This window comes from Paroedura picta, chromosome 4, assembly GCF_049243985.1.
Source record: "Paroedura picta isolate Pp20150507F chromosome 4, Ppicta_v3.0, whole genome shotgun sequence".
Lineage (NCBI taxonomy): Eukaryota > Metazoa > Chordata > Lepidosauria > Squamata > Gekkonidae > Paroedura > Paroedura picta.
The window spans coordinates 31,299,251-31,321,783 of NC_135372.1; the positions used below are offsets into that span (position 1 = coordinate 31,299,251).

The 22,533-nt window shown below is 44.5% G+C and overlaps 1 protein-coding gene and 1 pseudogene across 2 annotated transcripts in view; one reads left to right on the forward strand and one right to left on the reverse strand.

The window, feature by feature from the left end:
- Nucleotides 1–22,533, forward strand: part of XPR1 (xenotropic and polytropic retrovirus receptor 1) — a 170,814-nt gene that overhangs the window by 92,405 nt on the left and 55,876 nt on the right. For both annotated transcript variants that reach the window (XR_013229985.1, XM_077332225.1), the window contains exons 3-5: nt 2,179–2,280; nt 13,589–13,812; nt 21,736–21,885. Coding sequence is in view for 1 of the 2 variants with exons in the window: in XM_077332225.1 (XP_077188340.1) it covers nt 2,179–2,280; nt 13,589–13,812; nt 21,736–21,885 (476 nt within the window). In the remaining variant the exon portion in view is untranslated. The remainder of the gene's footprint in view (nt 1–2,178; nt 2,281–13,588; nt 13,813–21,735; nt 21,886–22,533) is intronic.
- Nucleotides 10,378–10,584, reverse strand: LOC143836730 (guanine nucleotide-binding protein G(I)/G(S)/G(O) subunit gamma-5 pseudogene; annotated as a pseudogene).

A 22,533-nucleotide genomic window follows, 5' to 3' on the forward strand; every position in this document is an offset into this window, starting at 1 on the left:
AAAATTCAGAAGAAAGGGGAGAAAATGTAGCCTTTCTCTTGGAAGCTGTAGCTAGGTGCCTTTAGAAAACTGTTTCAATTGACAGGGAGCTGTTTTAACCCAAGGCCAGCTTTTTGGCATTTTGCCGGAAAGGTTTTTGTACTGCAGAAACCCTTGTTTTCGCTCTGAAGAAAATAAATGCACAGTAGCCTTGGGCGGCATTATTCCAGCACAGTTAAAATACTGAGCTGCAGAGACAGCTGAGGCAAAGCTTTTTGTAGCTTCTAGTCAGAAGTTAGTAAATACAAGTCCATGTGAAAACAGATCAAAAACTCTGGATTATGAAGAGATGTGTGGTTTAGTTTTAATTTGTCCCAGCTTTGTGTGACTGCAGACCAAATATCTGAACTCTGCCTTATGTTCAAATTTTATTTTTCTCTGGGTTATCAATAATCAAATACCTCTGTGTATATATGTATTTACAGACCTCATCTGGCACCATTATCTCAGCCTCTGTCCCAGCAATTTGTGAACAGTATTGACCTATTTTCTGCATAAGTGAAACATTTAATGTTTAATTGTTCTTAAGGGGGTGTGATGGCGGTGGTATAGTTGTGATATATTGAAACGCCTGAATTTTTGCAGGATTTTGTCTAATGTTTCAGTAGTAAATTGAGACAGTTTCGATACAAAACAAAGGAGCGGCATTGCCAGATCCAGGTTGGGAAACTCATGGAGATCGGGGGATAGAGCTGGGCGGGGGGCAGGGACCTCAGTGGGGTACAGTGCCAGAGACTCCTTCCTCCAAAGCATCCATTTTCTGCAGGGCTGTAATTCCCAGGGAGGCTGGCATCTCTACAGTGGAGCCTGCAAGTCTGGGAGACTCTGCTCTAATGTTTTTACCAAAGTCAGATAAACAACTGTTGTGTGTAGTTCAACAATGCTGCGTAGGCCACAGAGCTGCAGGTTCTTTTCAGAATTATATTGAGACTAAGGCCAATATTGCATGCTCTAGGTTAGATTGGTTAGCAAGGGCACATAGCTTGTAGGTGGTTGAGTGCCCAGCTCAGAAGCAGGCTGCAGCCATGCCCCCCTCCCCTCCCCTCCCCTCCATGGATCTCAGCAGCAGCCTGGCAGCTGCCATGGCACCAAGGCCAGGTCTTCCTCCTCCCTGCCTCCCAGGTCCCACCACGGGCAAGGGGACGGCTCGGGTGGTGGCAGCCCATCCCCCTGCCCCACACAGTGAGAATGATGGCTGGCCCCCTCTCCCCAGCCAGGACCCCAGGGAGCCTGAACTCGCAGGCCCCCTGGCCCTTCCTCCCAGCTCACTCACCAGCCAGGGCACCTTTTAGCGGGGAGGGACTCCCAACATGTGGAACCTGATTGGCTGCCTGTTGGATGGATGGCCTATCAGGTTGGAGGTGGAGACAGTCAGCAGCGGGTCAGGTGACCTGATTGGCTGGTAAACTATGAGGCCCTAGGATCCCTTACTGGCTTTATTATAATTGTTATAGATGGTGGACTTACTGTAGTAGACAGGTCATCTTGTTTTACCATGACTGTTATGCATATTGAATGATTTGCAAGACTGAGATCTCTATAAGTTTCTACCACGCACAGTCATATTGTTATAATAGGGGGGAAATCTTATCAATCAAATCTACCCATAATATGCAAAAAGTTCAGGAATAGCTTTTATGTTCATATGTAGTTTTAAGGAACAAATGTTGGAATACTATTACTGTAAACTTCTTTGAAGCACAACCAAAGGCAGGGTATATGGGTATTAATAAATGGATAAAATAGATCTACTTTTCAGCCACCTTGGCTGAGACAAGCCAGGTGAGGGAAAATAAAATAGTAAAGCTGCAAAGAGTTTCCTGGTATCTAACTCTTACGTTGTTGTTCGTCTTGTTGTCCTGTGTCCTGGGCATGTGTCAAAGGTCTGAAGTTAAAAGCTGTAAATGGAAATATCAGTTCAGTTTCCTAAGGCGCTTGGTCCCTCAGGGAGTCATAAGATTGTATTTTTCTTTACATTTTTACTTATTCCAAGGGATGGGATGGCCTCAGGAGAAATACTTTACAACTGTTACTTCAGAAGCCCAGGATTAAACATGGTGAAGGTTCTTGTGTGATCTTTTCTTTTGTTGTTTGAGGAAACAAATTCATGTTTTTTGTTTTTGTATTCTATTTCCCCAGTCACAGATGAAGACACAGTGAAGAGATATTTTGCCAAGTTTGAAGAGAAATTTTTCCAAACCTGTGAGAAGGAACTTGCCAAAATCAACACTTTTTATTCAGGTAAGAGATTTGCCTACAGTTATTGAGAGGAGAACGAAGGGATATCCTATGCTTTGTTTTAATCTCCCCTCTTTCCGAAGCTCTGGATGCCAGCATCAATAGCTTGAGAAAAAAAAACAGCAATAATATATGCAATTAAAATGTACTTTTTAGAGAAATCAGTTTACACTCAGTAAACCATGAAATTAAAAGCCAGCCAAAATATCTCATAATGCTTCTGGAAATTATTCATATTCAGAGTAATGGACCCCAAGAGCAAAAACAACTCCACATTTGTTTGGGGGACGACGACACTGAATTATCCCCATGTGCTCTTAACATTTGAACTACTTCAGAGATGGTTCAGTCAAGATGCTCGGTATCTGGGAAATGTTCATATAACATAAGAGTGCAGGTGGCAGTTGAAATAGACTAAAAGTGAATTATTTATGGCACAAGATTGCAGGGACCTAGGATTTTGTCTTGTTCTATGTATATTTTTCCAATTGTATGTGTATATCTTTAAAAACACTGAGCCTCTTGTGGCGCAGAGTGGTAAGGCAGCCATCTGAAAGCTTTGCCGATGAGGCTGGGAGTTCAATCCCAGCAGCCGGCTCAAGGTCGACTCAGCCTTCCATCCTTCCGAGGTCGGTAAAATGAGTACCAGCTTGCTGGGGGGTAAACGGTAATGACTGGGGAAGGCACTGGCAAACCACCCCGTATTGAGTCTGCCATGAAAACGCTAGAGGGCGTCACCCCAAGGGTCAGACATGACTCGGTGCTTGCACAGGGGATACCTTAACCTTAACCTTTATCTTTAAAAACATAATAATATGCAAGATTTCTTGCTGCAGTGTTAATGAAAAAGAAGAGTTGGGTTTTATACCCAGCTTTTCACTGCCCGAAGGAGTCTCAAGTGGCTTACAGTCACCTTCCCTTCCTCTCCCCACAACAGACACCCTGTGAGGGCGGAGAGGCTGTGAGAGCTCTGACAGGACTGCTTGGTGAAAACAGCACAGTCCAAGGTCATCCAGCTGTTTGCATTTGGAGGAGCGGGGAATCAAACCCGGCTTGCCAGATAAGAAGCTGTTCTTATCTGGCACTTCACTATGCTGGCGCAAATATGGTAAATCTGCCAGTTATACAAAGTTTTTAAGTATCCAGAGCTATGTGCTCCATGATATCACAGCAGTCAGTGGCCAATTTGGGATGTGGTCATTTTTCATCTTCTTGTTAAAACCATAAAAACCGCTGGTCACAAGAAAATGGATGTTTTATTACCTTAACTATTTGATCGATTGTGGAAGGTTAACTGTAAACTGTACTGTGGATGTTTCAATAAGTTGTTTTTTGTGAACCACCTAGAGCTCTTTTGTCAGGAAGGATGGTGTGTTAGCCTACCTGGAGGATCATTGTCCATGGGGTCGCGATGGGTCGGACACGACTTTGCAACTAACAACAACAACAACATAATTGAATAAATAAAATACTACTTTCACTGGACCTTATACCTTTCTCCAGCATGTTATCTAGGCTTTCCGTTAGGGTGAAATCTCTTCCTTTGGAAACTTCAGCATGCAGAGTTTTAAATCTGCTTGATTAGTGAACATGTATCTTCCTCAGATGGCTGGAGGGCATTTGCCAGCTCTGGACTTGTGCTTTCTTCTTGGAAGAAGACATGGTTCAATGGTGAACATCAGTGGGAGAAGCTTCCTATCTGTGGGGCAAGTAATGTAATACATTAGGAGATCTGTGAAGTTCTTATTTCTTTTAATCAAAAGTTTTCTTATCTTTCTCCTTTTTCTAATGCAAATTCTCAATCCCTAGCTAGGAGAAATAATTCTTTTGATTTTTCTTTGACAGCCTGGCTTCCCCTAGCATATAGGAAAAGGATGGAGGGAGCATGATGCCCCCCCCTCTAAACTAATGGTTGAACTGGTGATCAGTATCTTTTAAAGCAGTGGCCCCCAACCCCTGGGCCAGGGACCGGTACCGGTTCGTGGATCAGTCGGTACTGGGCCGTGGTTCCTCCTCATCCTCCTTCCCGGTTGCTGCCTTGGGGGCTGCCCTGCCACTCTGCCGCCGGCTCACCTTTGATGCTCTCCAGCAGCCGCCATGGCTGGGGCTCCCCCTCGGCGTAGCACTGTACAGCTGCTGGCAGCACCCCCCAGCGGGCGGCGGGAAGTCAGGGGCGCCGGCGGGAAAGCAAGCGGAGCAGGGGCTCAGGCGGCGGTGGCGGTGACGTCCCTCGGCAAAAGACTACCCCCCCCCCTGGGCCTCAGTAAAATTGTCAAGTGTTGACCGGTCCCCGGTGGTAAAAAGGTTGGGGACCACTGTTTTAAAGAACAACGTTTTAGTCTAGTGTCACGAGATACAGATCTCATGAATGAGTTAAGTTCCTTTCCTTAACTCTTGTATTTGTATGCTGACTGAGAGGTTGTTCTCAGGATTCTGATAACCGCCTGAATCCTATCTCAGCTTTAATTGCCTAGTTTACTATGCATCTGAACTCTAAGTAAACCTTCCTGGCAGTTAACACACACACACACCCTGCCCTCTCTCTACCTCTGTGTATGGTTGAGGAAACTGTTTCATTATAGCTGAAGAACGTGCTTGCACACGCAAGATTATACCTTGAATAAAACCTTATTGGTCTTAAAGGTGCTGCTGGACTCAAACTTGCTTCTGGTGTTTCAGACCAGCTTGGCTACCCACCTGAAATCTGTCTTTTTAAAAAGACTTGTTTCTCTCCCCCATCCTCTACTGCAGTTGTTCTCAACCTGAGAGTCAGGACCCCTTTGGGGGTCGAACGACCCTTTCACAGGGGTCGTGGCAGGGCAAGCAGCTTGGGGAGGGGGGATGGCCATCTACACAACAGCCTTTTTGGGGATAGATCGAGATAGAGCGTCTGTCTTTCTGAAGCAGCAAAAAGAGAGAGATTGGCATGTTGGGACAAGAGGCAGAACTAAACTGAGAAACCCTGGGGGGAAAAACAAACAATTTCTATCCAGTCATGAACAATGGATCTTCATGCCATTGGTCAGTTTTGGTTTAATTTCTATGAAAGAACACTTGCATAATTTTATGGTTGGGGGTCACCACAACATGAGGAACTGTATTAAAGGGTCGTGGCTTTAGGAAGGTTGAGAACCACTGTTCTACTGGGAGAAGAGAACTTTAGAAGCCGCACAGTCACCCTTCCTCCTGGCAGGCAAGCAAGCAAAATTGAAATTGAGAGCCTTTTCTCAGCCCCTAAGTAAGAGGAGAAATGCCACTATGAGAATGGTGGTTGCTGTGTTGCAGTGCTCTGATGGAGCCCAGCTGATTGGCGTGGCCTCAGGTTGCAAACTGTGTCCCATCCACATATAGGCAGGAGTGAATAAACCGCTCTGGAGCCGGGCTTTCCTTTCCCAGCCTGGTCACTGTAGTTCTCTCAGTGTGACAAAGTAAGCTGGAACACTCAGTGTAGTTAGTATAATAATAATAACAACTTTATTTTTATAGCCCGCCCTTCTCAGCTGGCTCAGAGACAGCTTGAGCCACCCAAGAACACAGTTGCAACAACAAGTCGTTTCATTTTGGAATTCATTTCCTCTTAGGTATAAAATGGAAAGAGAAAGAATATTAAAAAGCTGTTTAAATAGAATATGACTTTTTTCTAATACAGTATTCATGTGTAACTAGCATGGTGTATTATCTGGAGAACTGGGTATGATTCCCCACTCTTCCATATGCAGCCAGCTGGGTGACGGGCTAGTCACAGTTCCCTTAGAGGTATTCTCACAGAGCAGTTCTCTCAGAGCTCTCTCAGTTATTCTTCTTAATGAAGCCTTTGAAGGCTTTCCAGTGAAGATCAGGACGCATCTTTCATTAGATTGATTAACATATGGAACCAGGCAGTACTGTGATACCCTCATTCCAGTTCTGATTCTGTAGTTCTGTGTGGAATGGCTGGTTATCCAGAGCACCAATTTCAGACTCATGTCATTACGGAGAGAAAGAACAGGATGTACCCTGGCCGAACCCACTTTTGACACACTGTGAAATAATAAAGTTTGTTGTGCTTTTAAAGAATTTTGGCAGTTATAAACTCTGACGGGCAATTGTGGAGCTCTCCAAGATTGATCAGGCATCTGCCGAGGATGATTTAGAGATAGGTTACTATACCCAGAGACTGGAATTACAAACCATCTGCAGTTTCTCCCACTCTGATTTTTGAACACAACATTGCATCACTTCCACGCTTTCTTGAGCTTTATGTCTAACACAGTTCCGGGGTTGACATCTCTTTTTAATACATAGGAATTGGTGGAGGTGTCCATAGCAGATCTCAAATTTTAATCTAGGTCTTTCAGGTTCAGCCCCATTATTCTGTTCATTGGGCTGTGATTATGATTGTGGCACAGTAAAGAGGGAGGCCATTCCTATTTAATGAGGAGTTCTCACAGCCAAGATGTCAATACAAACACGGGACCCCTTGACCTGCTAAACCATGAAGCAATGCTGTGAATAGCAGTAAGCCATAGATGCCCTTGTTGGCTAACATACTCGCAGTTGTTTCAGCCTTTACCAATGAGATCCAGTGCCAGGACCATTTAGTTTACATCCCATCAAAGTGAGGAGAAATTGCAGGAGGTGGTAATTACCTCTGGTTATGGGGAGGGGACCGAGAGCTTCTCCAAACCCATACACAGATAGAAATAAAATGTAAGCTCAGCCTGGCTCCTGTTGTTGTTGTCTCTGTTAAAATGCTTGGGCATGCTTCTGCATTTCATATGTAAACTAAGCCAGTGGTCCCCAACCTTTTTATCACCAGGGACCAGTCAACACTTGATAATTTTACTGAGGTCCCGGGGGGGGGCACTGAGGTCCCGGGGGGGGCACTGTGCACTGCAATGCCGAGGGGGAGCCCCAGCCATGGCGGGTGCTGGAGAGCACCAAAGGTGAGTGGCAGAGTGGCAGGACAGTCCCTGAGGCAGCAGCCAGGGAGGAGAAGGAGCCGCGGCCCGGTACCGACTGATCCACCGACCGGTCCCGGTCCCGGTCCCTGGACCGGGGATTGGGGACCACTGATCTAAGCTAGAGTCCTCGACGAACCAACAAAAGGGCTGTGATTGTAATGTCTGCACAACTGCTAAATCTTCTAGGAATGCTGAACACTGGCCAGTAGTAGATAGTTATTCCGGGGGTTACTGTAAAAAAATAAAATACACTGTTGGCCTAATATCACTATCACTAAACATAGTAAAGCTTTATTTTGATATTGCACTGAACTGAAGAATGTACAGACTGAAAGCCTTCCAGTACTTCAAGTAAATTTTGATATAAATTAAATATTTTCATAAATGGAAAAAACGGTGACAGGTTTATGAATTATTTGATGTTTATTTTTATTAGCAATTACTGCTGCACAGCATTTCTCTTTGTTTCCCAACTGGAGCCTGGCATCCTTGCACCTCCATGGGATCCAAAGCCAGAAAGTCCCCCCTCTCAACTAGCCGTTTTCACCAGGGGGACTGATCTATGCAGCCTGGAAATGACCTGCAATCCCAGCAAATCCCCAGGTCCCAACTGGAGATTGGCATCCTGCAGCCTCTGTGGGGCACAGTGCCACAGAATCTCCCCCCACCCCCCAGCAAGCACTTTCATCTCCAGGATCCTAGTATGCGTTATCATTGCAGAGTCCCCACTCCAAAACAGCCATTTTCTCCTGGGGAGCTGATCTCTATAGTCTGCAGATGACCTCCAGGAAGTTTCCAGGCCACAGCTGGAGGTTGGTGACCCCTGGGTCAGGAATGTTCCTGGCGGTTTGGAGGCGGGGCCTCAAGAGTCCAGGGGTTGGCAGGAGCTTTTGCCCCAGGAAGGCCACAGTGCAGGTGTGCATCCTAGCATCCGTTGTTTCCCTGGGTGCAACGGGCTTTGCCTCTAGTCTAGAGTAAAAGCAAGAGGAATTTGGAAAGGAAGCATCAAACAGAAAGGAGACAGGAAGCAAGGATAAATAGAGGTGCATTAAGGAGGCCATTTTGGAGGTCACGTAACTAGCTTCAAGGGGCTATAGCGTGGTGCTTTTTACTTGAAGTAAATGCTCATTGACGATTGCTTAATGACTAGAAAAAGATTAAGCAAAGCATACTTTGCTGGGAATTAAACAGGTATGCAGCCTTAAATGGCTAAAAAAAAAGGGTAGAGGAAATGTAATAAATTTTTAAAGAGTGACTGGAATATCTTGACCAAGGGAATAGTTTTACATCTCTGAGGCTGCTTTCTCACAGTCCAAGTATGACGCAAAAATTATTGGCCTCTTTCCATCCAGCAGAAAACATCTACTTCCTCATTGTGACACTTAAAGAAGGAATCTGCATACAAGACAGAATGAAAGGGTTCTCATAGGGCTAGCCTGACCACATGAATGTGACAGCTAATCTGTTTGACTACCGTGAAGGATTTGCACTAGTGGGACATAAATATTTCGCCATAACAAAACACGCCTCCTGGACTAACTGATACCTTGGCCTTCAAGATTTCAGCTATGCATCTTAGAACTGGAATAAGGGATCTGAAATCCAAAGCAACCATGAATGTTTGGGTTTGTTGTTGTTGTTGTTGTTTACAATGTACTGTGGAAACAGCTCTTAAGAACGTTTATGCACTGTAGGTTTCATGCCAGGCTGCAGGCTGGAGTTTTAGTTGTGACAGGTTGCCTCACCTCTTTCTGCACCCACATGGGGGAGCATTTGGCCTGTTGCACCTCATCCGCCCCTGGTTTGTGCTCCTGCACAGGAACTGTGGCAGTGAAGTTCCCAGTGCATAAATTGTCTAAGACTGGGGAGAAACAGTATCTTCTAGGATACTTGCTGGATTTTGCCACTTCGGTCACATTCTCAGACTCGCCCTGTTATTTCCTGACCTGGCAGGTGAGATGTCAGCGTCGCAATGATGGCTGTGAATCTGTGAGGCCACCTATGCAATCAGATAATTCTGTACGAACAAAAAGCCCTGTATTACGAGAAATTTACTGCTGAAACATGTCTAAGTTTTTGTAATGAAAAGCATATTTCCCATGAGAAGAGTCGGTTTCGATACCTTGCTTTTCACTGCCCAAAGGAGTCTCAAAGTGGCTTACAATCACCTTCCCTTCCTCTCCCCACAACAGAAACCTTGTGAGGTAGGTGGGGCTGAGAGCTGACGGCCAGTGGAGGATTCCTCAGATTAGAAGCCACCACTCAACCTCTACCCCACACCTGTTCTTCCATGAGAAATATTTACACTGAAAAAGAAAAGAGCCCTTTAACATGACGGAATGACTTGCTTGTCTGCGAACGGCTTAATTTGCAACAACCAGGTTCAAGTCTGCTCCAAAATCCTGACCTGTGATCTGCAAGCTCCACTGCTATCTTCAACATATGCAGACGCTGACTAAGCTTACCCAGTTGTCATAGGAAAGCACATGCTCAGAAGTACTCCCATCTTAATTTAGAGCTGGGCATCATCCGCATATCAAGGCTGGAATTGCAAACAGGCCGCAGGGCTAGTCCCATTAGCAGCGTATGATAAAAGGTGCTTGGAAACATCTGCTCCTGCTATTTCAGCACAACAGGAGAAAGGAAGAATGGGGGACTGGACCCCCCCCCCATTTTGAAAAAAAGGGATGAATGAGCATGAATGAATTGGTGTCAGCATCGGCCTTGGACCAACACAAGAGGCTGAGCCGGCAACCCTGCTTTGGTGGTCAGCCTTGTAAGATTCCTTTAGCAATAGGACACTAACGCAAATCCATAGGCAAAAAGAATACATTGTCAGAACACTTTTAAATTGGTGTACATGTACTACTACTAGAGCCAGTTTGGTGCAGTGGGAGTGCAGAATTCTAATCTGGCAAGCCAGGTTCGGCGCTGATAAAGCTGTTCTGACGGAGCAGTGATATCAGGGATATCTCAGCCTCAGATGATCCAGAAGTTATTCCAACTAACAAATTGTTTGTTCTTAGAGGTGGATTGCCGTCGGCTTAACAACACTAAAAGTATTACTAGAACTAAGCTGGCACATTAAGGTGAAATTCCTGTACAGGTTCCAATCCACTCACCTTTGTGTCCATGTCCAACTTACAGACACGAAAAGTTAGAGAAAGGAACAATCTTTCGGAGATGTAAGTGGATTTGTACTTGAAGACACTCCTGTTAGTAGGGCGTCGTGATGTGCCTTGTGCAGACAAAACTGCAAGAAGTCAATTGCAGCATGGGAAACGTTGACACGGTTCATGCTGGCCTCAAGGCACAGCTGTGGCACCACTTTTTTTAGGGCCACAATGCTGGAAGACCTGGACATGGCCTTGTTGTCAAGGAAGGCCTGCTGCTCAGAGGGCAACAGCTCTAGACTACTAAGGCAGGCTTTCTCTTATACCTAGTTTACAGTGGTCCCCAGGAAGGCTTTGATGAACTTTGTCATCGCTGAGAAAACAAAGTCCTTCATCCGCCTGATCATGTGAACGGGGCTCGCATGGGGTTCACAGTGGACAGTCAGACCACTCTCGTGGGTTTTATAAACAGCCACAGCGAGAGTGATCCCAAGAGGGAAGTAACACTGCCATCGCCAGAAGCTGGTGAATCTGTGGACCTAGTAAATACTAATTGGCTTACCTGAATCTCACTAAAGCCACCCCTGTCCTTTCCAACTGAAAGCCCTTTAGCTACTGATTTGGAAAGCATGGACTCAAACAGGTGATGCAGTTTCAGCTAAGCAGTGGTCCCCAACCTTTTTATCACCAGGGACTGGTCAATGCTTGACAATTTTACTGAGGCCCGGGGGGGGGGTAGTCTACTAGAGTAGCGATCCCCAACCTGTGGGCCACGGACTACATGTGGTCCGTTGACTAATTGGAGGTGGGCCCCGAAGGACGCCTTCTCCCCCCCCGCCCTTTATTCCATCCCCCCCCCCCGGCCCTTTACAACACACTTCAGGTGTCACTGTCTCCCATCACTCCCAGATGGGACTATCTCGTTGCAGAGAAACAAGCTCAGGGTACACCCATTGATTTGTCGTTGTCATGAGTTAAAATTTCCATGAAAATAAAATGTTCCTTATGTTAATTGTTGTGGCGTGTCTGTATCTTATTTCGAAGGGATGTTTAAACATTACCATAGCGACCAGAGTCAGAGAGCGTTAGGGCAGTGGTTGAGAGTAGAGGAGTAAACTACCCCCCCCCCCACCAGGCCTCAGTAAAACTGTCAAGCGTTGAGTGGTCCCCGGTGATAAAAAGGTTGGGGACCACTGTACTAGAGGACCCGTCATTGGATGGCACCGGAGGGGCAGGGTTAGCTGGTGGCCGCTACGGCTCCTCTGAAAAATAAATGTCCAACTGAGGCTCATAGAAATAACAGATGTGTCTTTCAGAGTGAAAATATTTATTTATTTAGACTTCCTGTATAAGTTTTCTGCAGACTATGATTAATCTTAGATCCATTTGAAACTGTATTAGTTTTTACCCTGAAAACCTATTATAATTGTATTAGTTTTTATCCTGAGAAACCTATTATAACTATTTAAATAGTACTTTAGAGACATGCTGACATTAACACATATGTCTTCCATCAGTACCTTACCATGTCAAAGGTCTGATTGCTTGAATCCCAAGATAGTTGTATTTCAGATATTTTAGAATATAATTTCAGAATAGTCTTGGGACACTTGTACATAGAATTGTTTATGGGAAATGGTTGTATTTAATTGCTTAGAAGCTGGTATGGCGGCAGCAGCGTGGAGTAGCTGAAATTAGAGAAGCATTAAGAGAAAATGTAATTTATTGGAAAGAACAGTTTCCTGAGAGAGTTCAGTGGAATAATACACGTTAGATGTCTGGTTTGACATTGACTTAAAGAATACAATCAATGCAATGTTGCCTTTGCTACTCCTATAAATGATAGCTAAAACTATTCATTGCAAACCTGAGGAGGAAAATGCTAATACTCAAAATTATATTTCCCCTTGATTTTACTTCCTAATTCATTTGCTAAATCTGAACATATTTAATGATCCCCTTGGAATTTTGCAGAACAATTGTTATATAATTCATTTAATTTTCTCTGTCGTTCTTTAGGACAATAAAATTATACAGAACCACAGTCACTATTCCCTTGTAGAGAATAAAATCAGGTCTTCCTCCTAGACCAAATTATCTGATGAAGGCTTAAGGTGGATCAGGATCAACACATCTTCTCAGTATATGTTCAGTGGTTTAACAGGGTTTGCAGAAGGTCTGAGCCCAAAGGGGAAGTATGTCCTGTAAAAACACTGGACCCTTCCTCCAAAAATATTTCCAGGTCTTGATTTAACAGTTATTCTGGGACTCTTTGAAACAGCACTAAAATGTACTCCCTCGGAGTGCAGGAAGGATTCATTGCCCAACAATGATTTAGGTTTGTGGTAACATCTCATACTCAAATCTGGTTTCCTGCTTGGCAGCATGACATCATCACATTACATATACAGTATTTGCTGGCGTATAAGACTACTTTTTCACCCTGAAAAACATGCCTCCAAGTGGGGGGGGGTTATCCTATACGCCGAGTGTACTTCACTTGGGATAGACATAGCTGCCCATAGTGGCCCATAGTACTGTAATGTGATGTAATGTAATGTAACAAACTCTATATTTTGAGTGGAGATGTTGGGGGGTCGTCTTATACGCCCAGTCGTCTTATACGCCGGCAAATGCGGTATATTTCCTGACTGACAGGAATCATTCAAGAAAAGCACTCTTTTTCAGAACTTCAGAGTAAGAGAAGACGCGGTGGTGGTCTTTACTTGAGTGGCAGATGGTACTCTCTTAGGCCCATTATGCACGGCCGCCGAAACGGCGATTTCGGGTCACATGGAAAACGCGGAGGGGGAAGATGCGAAGCACACCGGTTATGCACGGGACGGGACGCAACGGCGGCAAAACCCAGAGTAACCGATTATGCACGCGGCGATCATGGCGCCGCTTCTGGTTGCGCCCCGGTCACCCAAAAGCTGTGCTTTCTTTCGAGTTTTGCTAACGTGGCTTTATCAGCAGCATGCACCGAAGCTGCGGCCGGTTGCAGCCGGCACCGTGTGTTATCGGTGATTTTAGTCGCCGCCATTCCACTGCGAATGTGCATTATTCCCGCCGTGCATAATGGGTCTTAGTGACAATTGGGTATGATCCTAGGAGCAGACACAATCGACTTCTTGCTGGATTTACTGTCAATTTGGTTAGAAAGTAACATGTAGTATACTTGTGTTCATACAATATTGTCAACATTCCACAATTTGTAGCATTGTAATGAGATAATCATTCTTTTCTTTTATATAGAAAAGCTTGCAGAAGCTCAACGCAGGTTTGCTACCTTACAAAATGAGTTGCAGTCAACTTTGGATGCACAGAGGGAAACCAGCGGTCTTACCGCACTGCGGCAGCGTAAAAAGCCGGTCTTCCACCTGTCCCATGAGGAGCGTGTTCAGCATAGGAACATCAGAGACCTGAAACTGGCCTTCAGTGAGTTCTACCTCAGCCTCATCCTGCTGCAGAACTATCAGGTACCTGCAGTGCTCATTAATGGATTGAGACCACTTGTCTGTTTGCATTTCTCCACTGACTCTTCTGTTTAACGATTAAGTCAATGGTATCTCACATGTTGGCAGTGGGTGACTTCATTATTGCCTTAAGGTTTCTCTTCTGGATTCGGTAGGGGTGCCATCATATCATCGTCCTGATCAATGTACAAAAGAAGACGTTGAGTGCAATCAGACAGGTTCTCAGCCTTCTGTATCTTAAAGGTAAAGGTAAAGGTATCCCCTGTACAAGCACTGAGTCATGTCTGACCCTTGGGGTGACGCCCTCTAGCGTTTTCATGGCAGACTCAATACGGGGTGGTTTGCCAGTGCCTTCCCCAGTCATGACCGTTTACCCCCCAGCAAGCTGGGTACTCATTTTACCGACCTCGGAAGGATGGAAGGCTGAGTCAACCTTGAGCTGGCTGCTGGGATCGAACTCCCAGCCTCATGGGCAAAGCTTTCAGACGGCTGCCTTACCACTCTGCGCCACTAGAGGCTGTATCTTAAACTCTACCAATAATTCTGTTTAAAATCATAAAATCATAAAAATAATGAACAGAGGTTCAGAGATGACATCTACAAGTTCTTTTAGTATCCTTGGATGCAGTTCATCTGGCCCAGAAGACTTTGTTTCATTTAAAGAAACTAGGTGTTTGTGGACTGCACCAACAGTGATCCTAGGCCACCATTCCCATCCCCAGTGTTGTGTTATGTTTTTTGCCACATTGAGCACTATTTCCCCCACAAGAGAAGACTGAGGAGAAATAGGAGTTTAGCAGTTCAGCCTTCTCTTTATCATCTGTTATAATTTCACTTTCTTGTCCTAGCAGTGTTCCTACCATGTCCCTACTCTTTTTCTTACTTGAAATATAACTAAAGAAGCCTTTTTTGCTATGTTTAGCACTTCTTGCTAGCCTAAGCTCATATTTGTTAAAACATTTATATCTCACCCTTCCTGTCATGGAACTCGGGTGCCACCAACATAGAACACAAAGCCTACTTTTCCCAAGAAGGTCGATTAATATGTTTACAGGCATTCTGTTATTACCTTTATCAATTATGGTAAGGACATTAAAAAATGGCTGAAGCACAGTAAATAATCTGGCAGGATGGCTTAACAGGAAGCATCTGAGACACTTGCTGGTGGACACTGGGAATAAGGTTACTAACAGCATGGCAAGAGGTCACAAATGGATAATTCATGGCAGGTGGGGTCAGCAGGAAATGGCACATCACTCTTCTATGTGGGCACCAGGACTGAAGGAGAGCCAACTTCTAGTAATTGTTACAAAAGCTCTGTACTCCACTGGAATATTTCTGCATCCCACCATTTTGTTTGTGAATCACTGCTCCAAACCGGTATTATGAATGAGACATGGACTCTTGCACTCTCTGTTTGCCCACGGGTTCCATCAGTTTACTAACCAAACCTAACTCAATCAAGTAGATGATACCTTTTGAGACTGTGGATGAGGACATACTTGTTTGAATGCTTTACAAAGTAAATATTCTCAATCTGAGTAGCAACTAGCAAAGAAGGAGACAAGTTAGATGAAACCCTGTGTTCAACTTTAGGCATGTGATAACTTTTCCCTCTGTGCACTCATAGATGCTATTGTGTACCATGCCAGTGTCTTAGATCTGATGCCAGCATAGACCAAGTCTCAGTCTTTCTGAAGCACAATGGGAACATCAGGAGTCACCTGACCTTCCCAGATTCTCTGACATACTTGGTGAAGAAGAAAGAATTGTTTATGTTGACACTTGGGGAAGCTAACTAAGGATGAGCTCCTTCATGGTAGCCTAAATGGAAACTTGCAGGAAAAGATACATGCTATTGGACATCTTTTTCTGGAGAATATTTAGACATCCAGGAAATCACTTTTTGAAGGCCTGTTGAGAATGAGGCATGACAAAGAGTTTATGTATAAATAACTGTAAAGAACATAAATATATAACTTTAAAATATGATTTTGTCACTGGAATGGATGTCTTGTTGATGCTTGAGCATAACTGCGCTTTATGTGCAAGGGCCTTTGAAATGACACCAGAGGATAACCAATTGAAGTAGTCACATAACTTGGAAGAAAAATGTCTAGGGAGCCGTTCGATGCAAAGGATGGGCAATAACAATAATCATTCAATTAAAGATTTAAGATAATCAAAATATACTCCCAATGTCTAACTTTTTTATGATTAATATTCTGCCTCTTCTGAATGTTTTGACTATTTTATGCCTCTGTATCTGAAATTATGCTCTTGGGATACGAAGGTTCTCTTGTAAGAATTCAGCCGCATGTGATGTAGTAATATTAGGTTTTTGCAATAGTTCAGCTTCCTGAGGCATGTAAAAAACTATAATTACTCCCACAGCCAGCAAAATTATTCAGTGCAGGAAAAATCCGTGGCGTTTGTTTCATTTTTCATTTCAGCTTTATGAAACAAGGCACAGCTGTCCCAAGGGAGGGAAAGGCTGGGTTTCATCATCGATCTTCTGTGCAGTCCCACATGGGGACTGTGCATGAGCAGGCCTGCCTTTGTAGCTAAAAGCCTCCAGGGGACCCTGTGCACCGGAGTCAGAACTTGTCCCCACCCAGGGACCATGTGCTACTATACAGCAGCACCCCCCCCCCCCCACCATCATAGGCACTACATGTGGTTAAGATCATTGGCCTTGCCTATGGAGACCAGGCTTAAAGTTGAAGACTTACTTTTTGATTCTCTTCTGTTTTAAAGGAGGATGAGATGTTTTCTCTGATAGAGAAGACCAAGCAGACAGCTAAGTCCCTAGGAGTCTCACATTTGTCCATGTCAGTTGAAGCATTGGTCCTGGCATCTGTTATCAAAAGGACTATTACTTTTCATGCTCTTTGTGATTTCCGTATCCTATCCTTAAGTCATTTACCCCACCACAAGGTTACCATAAGTATAAGAGTTCCAGTCTTATACTGGAGCCTTATACCTTGGTTGAATCAGCAATTGCCCTCTTCCAGAGAAGCAAAGTCATCCTTCTTACTAGGATTATTGCCAGCCTCTGTTAAGTTTGGGGATAGGCTGGCTCAGTTTGCTACAGTGTGAGAGACAGTTAACTCCAATGGAAGTGTTGTCCATAATGAGACTTGGTTACGCATTAGAATTTAAGTCTGCTCTTTTCCTTTAAGGGAATCCCACCAGGCAATCCAATCCAATGCTTGGGTCTTGCCCAGGCATTGGCCTTCTTAATTGAAAAGGGCATGGTGTCTCAGGCATTGAAAGTTTCTTCTCTCATATGTTCCTAGTAAATAAGAAAGATGGAAGAGTTAGACCAATTTTAGACCTCAGAAAATTAAGCATCTTTCTTCATGTTTCATATGATGTTCATTCATTTGATATTACAATTATTAAATTTTAATTGTTGGTTATTGATTAGAAGCCTGCCAGTTTTCATGCTTCAGTCCACCCCCAACATTGCCAGCTCTTACATTTTTCAGTTGGGAAACAAGTTTTTCAGTACACTTTGGTCTAGCCCAGTGGTTCTCAAGCTACCTGATGGCGTGACCCTTTTTGGGTCACCGAGGCCGCTGCCACTCCTGCGCCACTGCCACAGCAGCGGTGGCCTTGGCAACCCAAAGGGGCTCATAGGGTTGTGCGCTCTAGCACGCTGGCAATCATGGAAGCGCAAGGCACCCAGTGCCATGGGGGGGAGGGGAGGGGAGGGGAGGGGTGACACCGGCACGCCAGCACCCTTCCCCTCCGCACCAAGGCGCTGGCAACCTCAGGCTTCTGTGATCACCGGAGCACGCTTCTGTGATCGCCGGAGCACCATTAGGAAGGTGGCGGCCTCAGTGACCCCTGGGAAAAGAGTTGATTGACCCCCAAAGGGGTCGCAACCCCCAGATTGAGAACTGCTGGTCTAGCCACTGCATCCAGGGTATTCTCTAAGTGCTGAGCCCATGTTATTGTTCACTTCTGTATGTGGGGTTGCCATATATTCCCTTTCTTAGATGATTGGTTACTGGTGGTGGATGCCAAGAACTGATTGTTGAGTCATTGTACTCTTGCCCTGAAGACCTGTCAGAGACTAGGACTCCTAGTAAATTGAGATTAATCATGAACAATTAGTTCCATCTCAGAGGATACAATTTATTGGAGCTATGCTAGATTCCCTAGCGGGGAAGGGTTTAAAGCCTCCCAAAAGGAGGCTTTGTGGCGCAGAGTGGTAAGGCAGCAGTCATGCAGTATGAAAGCTCTGCCCATAAGGCTGGGAGTTCGATCCTAGCAGCCGACTCAGGGTTAACTCAGCCCTCCATCCTTCCAAGGTCGGTAAAATGAGTACCCAGCTTGCTGGGCGGGGTAAACGGTAATGACTGGGGAAGGCACTGGCAAACCACCCCGTATTGAGTCTGCCATGAAAACACTAGAGGGCATCACCCAAGGGTCAGACATGACTCGGTGCTTGCACAGGGGATACCTTTACCTTTAAAAGGGAACAAAGCTGTCTTTGCCTTTGTGAGGTAGTTCAGATCTCCCTAGTTCCAGTCATGGAGGCTCAAGTGGGCAAGGCAGTTCTTCATCTGCTGTTCAAGTGAGAGCATGCTTCACTGCTTGAAGAGTATCTTGCTAGATTCCCTATTTGGATATGCACAGAAGATCAATAATGAAAACAAAGTCGCCCTTGCCTGTAACCATTGTTTGTTGAATATCTTCTGTACAGACACACATATCCTTCCTCCTGCCCCGCTACATGTTCTGTCTTTGATGGTGCTAAAAGTACTGAGGGTAGGGGGCATTGCTGTGCAGAAAGATGTGGTCCCTGGGCAGGAACAAGCTTCTGACTTTAGCTCACAGGTTTTTGAAACGATTCAGAATGCCTTTCTGGAGGCTTGTAGCCATAAAGACCTATCTGATGGGAGGTCTGCTCATGCACAGTCCCCATTTTTGTCATCACATTGTCTTGATGAACAATAGTTATAGCAAGTGCACCTTTGTTTTCTTCAAGAGAAAGTAATTGGCAGTAATGTAGGTCATTAATGCGCTGGCTTCCTGTTTCCATATTCCTGTCCTTTTCCTTCCCTTGCATGCTCCTGAGCTCCAGTATTAAATCACTCCAGGCATAATTAAATTGAAAATCATTTTCAGCAGAGCTGTTGTAACTTCTCCCACAGGCACAATATACTGCCTTCCTTTGTTTTCTTTCAAATTTTGTCTTGCATGTGTATGACTGTCTAAAATAGGATAACTTTATTACCAATATATTTGGATGTATAACCTGAATTTAAAAAACGCAGTGACGACATCTACCCATTAGCAAGCTAGAAATCAATTATGTGCCTTTCAGGAAAACGAACCAATGAAAAACGGAAAGTACATAAAGCATTTAACCTTGACGTTTGCCTTTTCTGATAAGCTTGGCCCCAGGTCTTGAATTCTTGGAAAAATTAATTTATAAAAGGTGCTTGAATTACATGGTTGAATAGAACACAACTGGTTCAGGTTTAATGTGGAGTCTAATAGCTTTTAAGGATGTGCAATTGAGTATTCTGCTGTCTTATCATACCTTGTTTTTTCATTGAGTCTGAAGAAGGGAACTTTGAGAAGCTGGCATGGCATAGTGGTTAGAGTGGTGGCCTAAGAGCTGAGATAGACAGGTTTGAAATACTGTTCTGCTGTGGAAGCTCATGAACACATGGAGCCACCATATACTGAGTCAACCATTGGTTCATCATCATCAGAATTGTCTGCTCAGATTGTCAATGGCTGTACAGGGTCTCAGGTGAAGGTCTTTCATACCACCTACTGCCTTTTAGCACGCCACTCGTCATTCCTCTCCAAGAAGATGACGAATCATTTACAAGCACCCTTTGGGTGCAATCTATCAACAAGTTCTTGATCCACCTAACAGTGATAGGGTCCATACTGCATTTTACCAACTTGTCAATAAGAATATCATGTGGAACCTTATCAGAAAAGCCTTACAGAAATCAAGGCAAACTATGTCCCCAGCATTTCCCTGATCTACCAAGGTAGTAACTTTCTGGGGGAAAAAAGAGATAAAGTTAGTCTGACATGACTTGTTCTTGAGAAAGCCATTCTGACACTTAGTAATTACAGTCATCCGCTCTAGCTGCTCAAGGACTGACTGTTAGATGATTTGTTCTAAAATGTTGCCTGCCTCCAATCTTCTGGCACTTCCTGTGTTCTCCAAGAATTGTCAAAAATAATGGACAGAGGCTCAGAAATTATATCTGCAAGTTCTTTTAGTACTTTTGGATGGATGAAATACATCTGGCTCAGAGGCTTTGGTTTCATTTAAAGAAACTAGGTTTTTATGGATTAACCGTACAGTGATCCTAGGCCACAACTCCTATCCTTCATCATGTGAAATGATTTTGCTGTGTTGAGCATGATTGCCCTCAGAAGAGAAGACTGAAGTAAGAATTGAGCAATTCAGCCTTAAGTCAGGCTGAACAAGAAACATGATTGGCCTCCTCTCCTCCCCCCACATATGAGGCCCCCTCTATAGAAGATAGTTTTCACTACCATCAGAATTAGTGAATTGGAAGCTATGCTAGGGTGGCTATGGAACAAATTGTATTTTATCGTGTTAGAGTTTTATAGTTTTAAATATACACCTTTGTTGGAAACGGCCTCAAGCCGGTCATTGGGGAGAGGCAGTCTGTAAAACAAATTGTAAATGAATAAATAAAATACATCACAAAGGCCTCTTATGTATGGGCCAGAAGGCTCGCGCTGGCGGCAGGAGCGCTTCGGTTAAAATAACCGATAATGTTTGCTGCCACTGCCAGTGCAGGAACCTCCCGGCCCAGGGCTACGGAAGGCCCGCGGTAAGCGACCGCGGGATCTTCTGCAGCTTCCTGGGTGAGCCAGGGCTGCGGCAGGCCGGCGCTGTGCGTAATCGCCAGAGAAGAATCCCCACCCCAGACTAATTGTCTGTTTGTAAATTTATTAGAGAAAAAGAATGACCTTTCTGAGAACCTGGTTTTATTAGGATGGTAAGAAAATACATCATTTCAGTCTGTCGGTGACTGTACTGCAGTCTAAGTCTAGCCTGCTGCATCTCAAGAATATGAGGTTGGGCTTAACAGCATTTCTGATACAGAAAAGATTACTTTGGCTGTCAGTGTTGTCCCCACCAGCCCCTGGAATGCTATTGTATCTGTACTGTTGTACTGTAATTACTGTAATTACTGTTGTTTTATTACTGTTTTTTTTTAAGAGCCTCTTGTGGCGCAGGGTGGTAAGGCAGCAGAAATGTTGTCTGAAGCTGTCTGCCCATGAGGCTGGGAGTTCGATCCCAGCAGCCGGCTCAGGGTTGACTCAGCCTTCCATCCTTCCGAGGTCGGTAAAATGAGTACCCAGCTTGCTGGGGGGTAAACGGTAATGACTGGGGAAGGTACTGGAAAACCACCCCGTATTGAGTCTGCCATGAAAACGCTGGAGGGCGTCACCCCAAGGGTCAGACATGACCCGGTGCTTGCATAGGGGATACCTTTACCTTTACCTTACTGTTGTTTTATTCAACGTAATTACCGAATTATTGTGTACTTACTCCTAAATTCCATCCATGTTCTATGAAAACCACCCTGAGCTGCAAGGGACGGCGATATATAAATATAAGAAAATAAAATAAATATCCTGCATCCTGTAATAAAGCAGAATAAGATAGACATGGGTCTTTTTGCTCTGCTTCATTATATGCATCTGTGCTGTTCAGATTATTTCTTTTAGTTCCTGTTTATGGAACAGATTGCAAAGTTTTATGTCTCTCCCCCCCTGCCCAATCCAGAAGTTTAATTGATTTTTTTCCATTTCCACCACATCAAGTCAAATGAAATTAAAATGATAAAATCTTTAAGGGAAAAAATATAATGAGTGGGTTCCACCCCCCCCCCCCTTTGTCTTTAGAATCTGAATTTCACGGGTTTCCGTAAGATCCTGAAGAAACATGACAAGATACTGGAGACACCCCGAGGTGCAGACTGGAGAGTGGCACATGTTGAAGTGGCACCATTCTATACCTGCAAGAAAATCAATCAGCTCATCTCCGAAACAGAGGTAGGAATATGTTAACCTTCATGTTGGCCGTACTCAGAATTTGTTGTCCTTACTTAGACCAGCCGTTTAACCATGGAGGAACTGCTGAAATATTTTCCAGTCTTCAAAGAACCCCCAAAGTGGTGACATGCTCCTTCAGAGAAGTGGGCACAAGTAAGATCACTTATCACTTTCCCTTTTGGAGAAAGAGACTAGGCCTGTAGTACAACAGGGGAAGTGGGCTCCAGTGACGTCTAGTGATGTCAGCGGCCATCCGAACTTCCATCCGAAAGTCCATGTAACCCCCTGGAGAGCTTTTACATAACCTCAGGGTTCCCTGGAACCCTGGTGGGAATCCCTGACATAGACAAACAGGCAAACACTGACTCGTTGTTTTGCACAGCAATGTTAGTCATCAATTTATGTGGAAGGTATTTTCGATGTATTCACTTTGGTATGCCACTGAATTCCTGGCATCACAACTCCCACCGTCTGATTTTGCATTCCTCAGAAGTTTCACTGCACTTTTTACTATTTTGAACTTCTGAGGGTTAGTATTAACAACTAAGGAGCCACAAAAGGTACCAAGTACCAAAAAAAAGGGGGGGGGGAATCTCAATTATCCTTAACTGTGTAAAACAAGTTGTTATATACTGTGCAAACAATCCC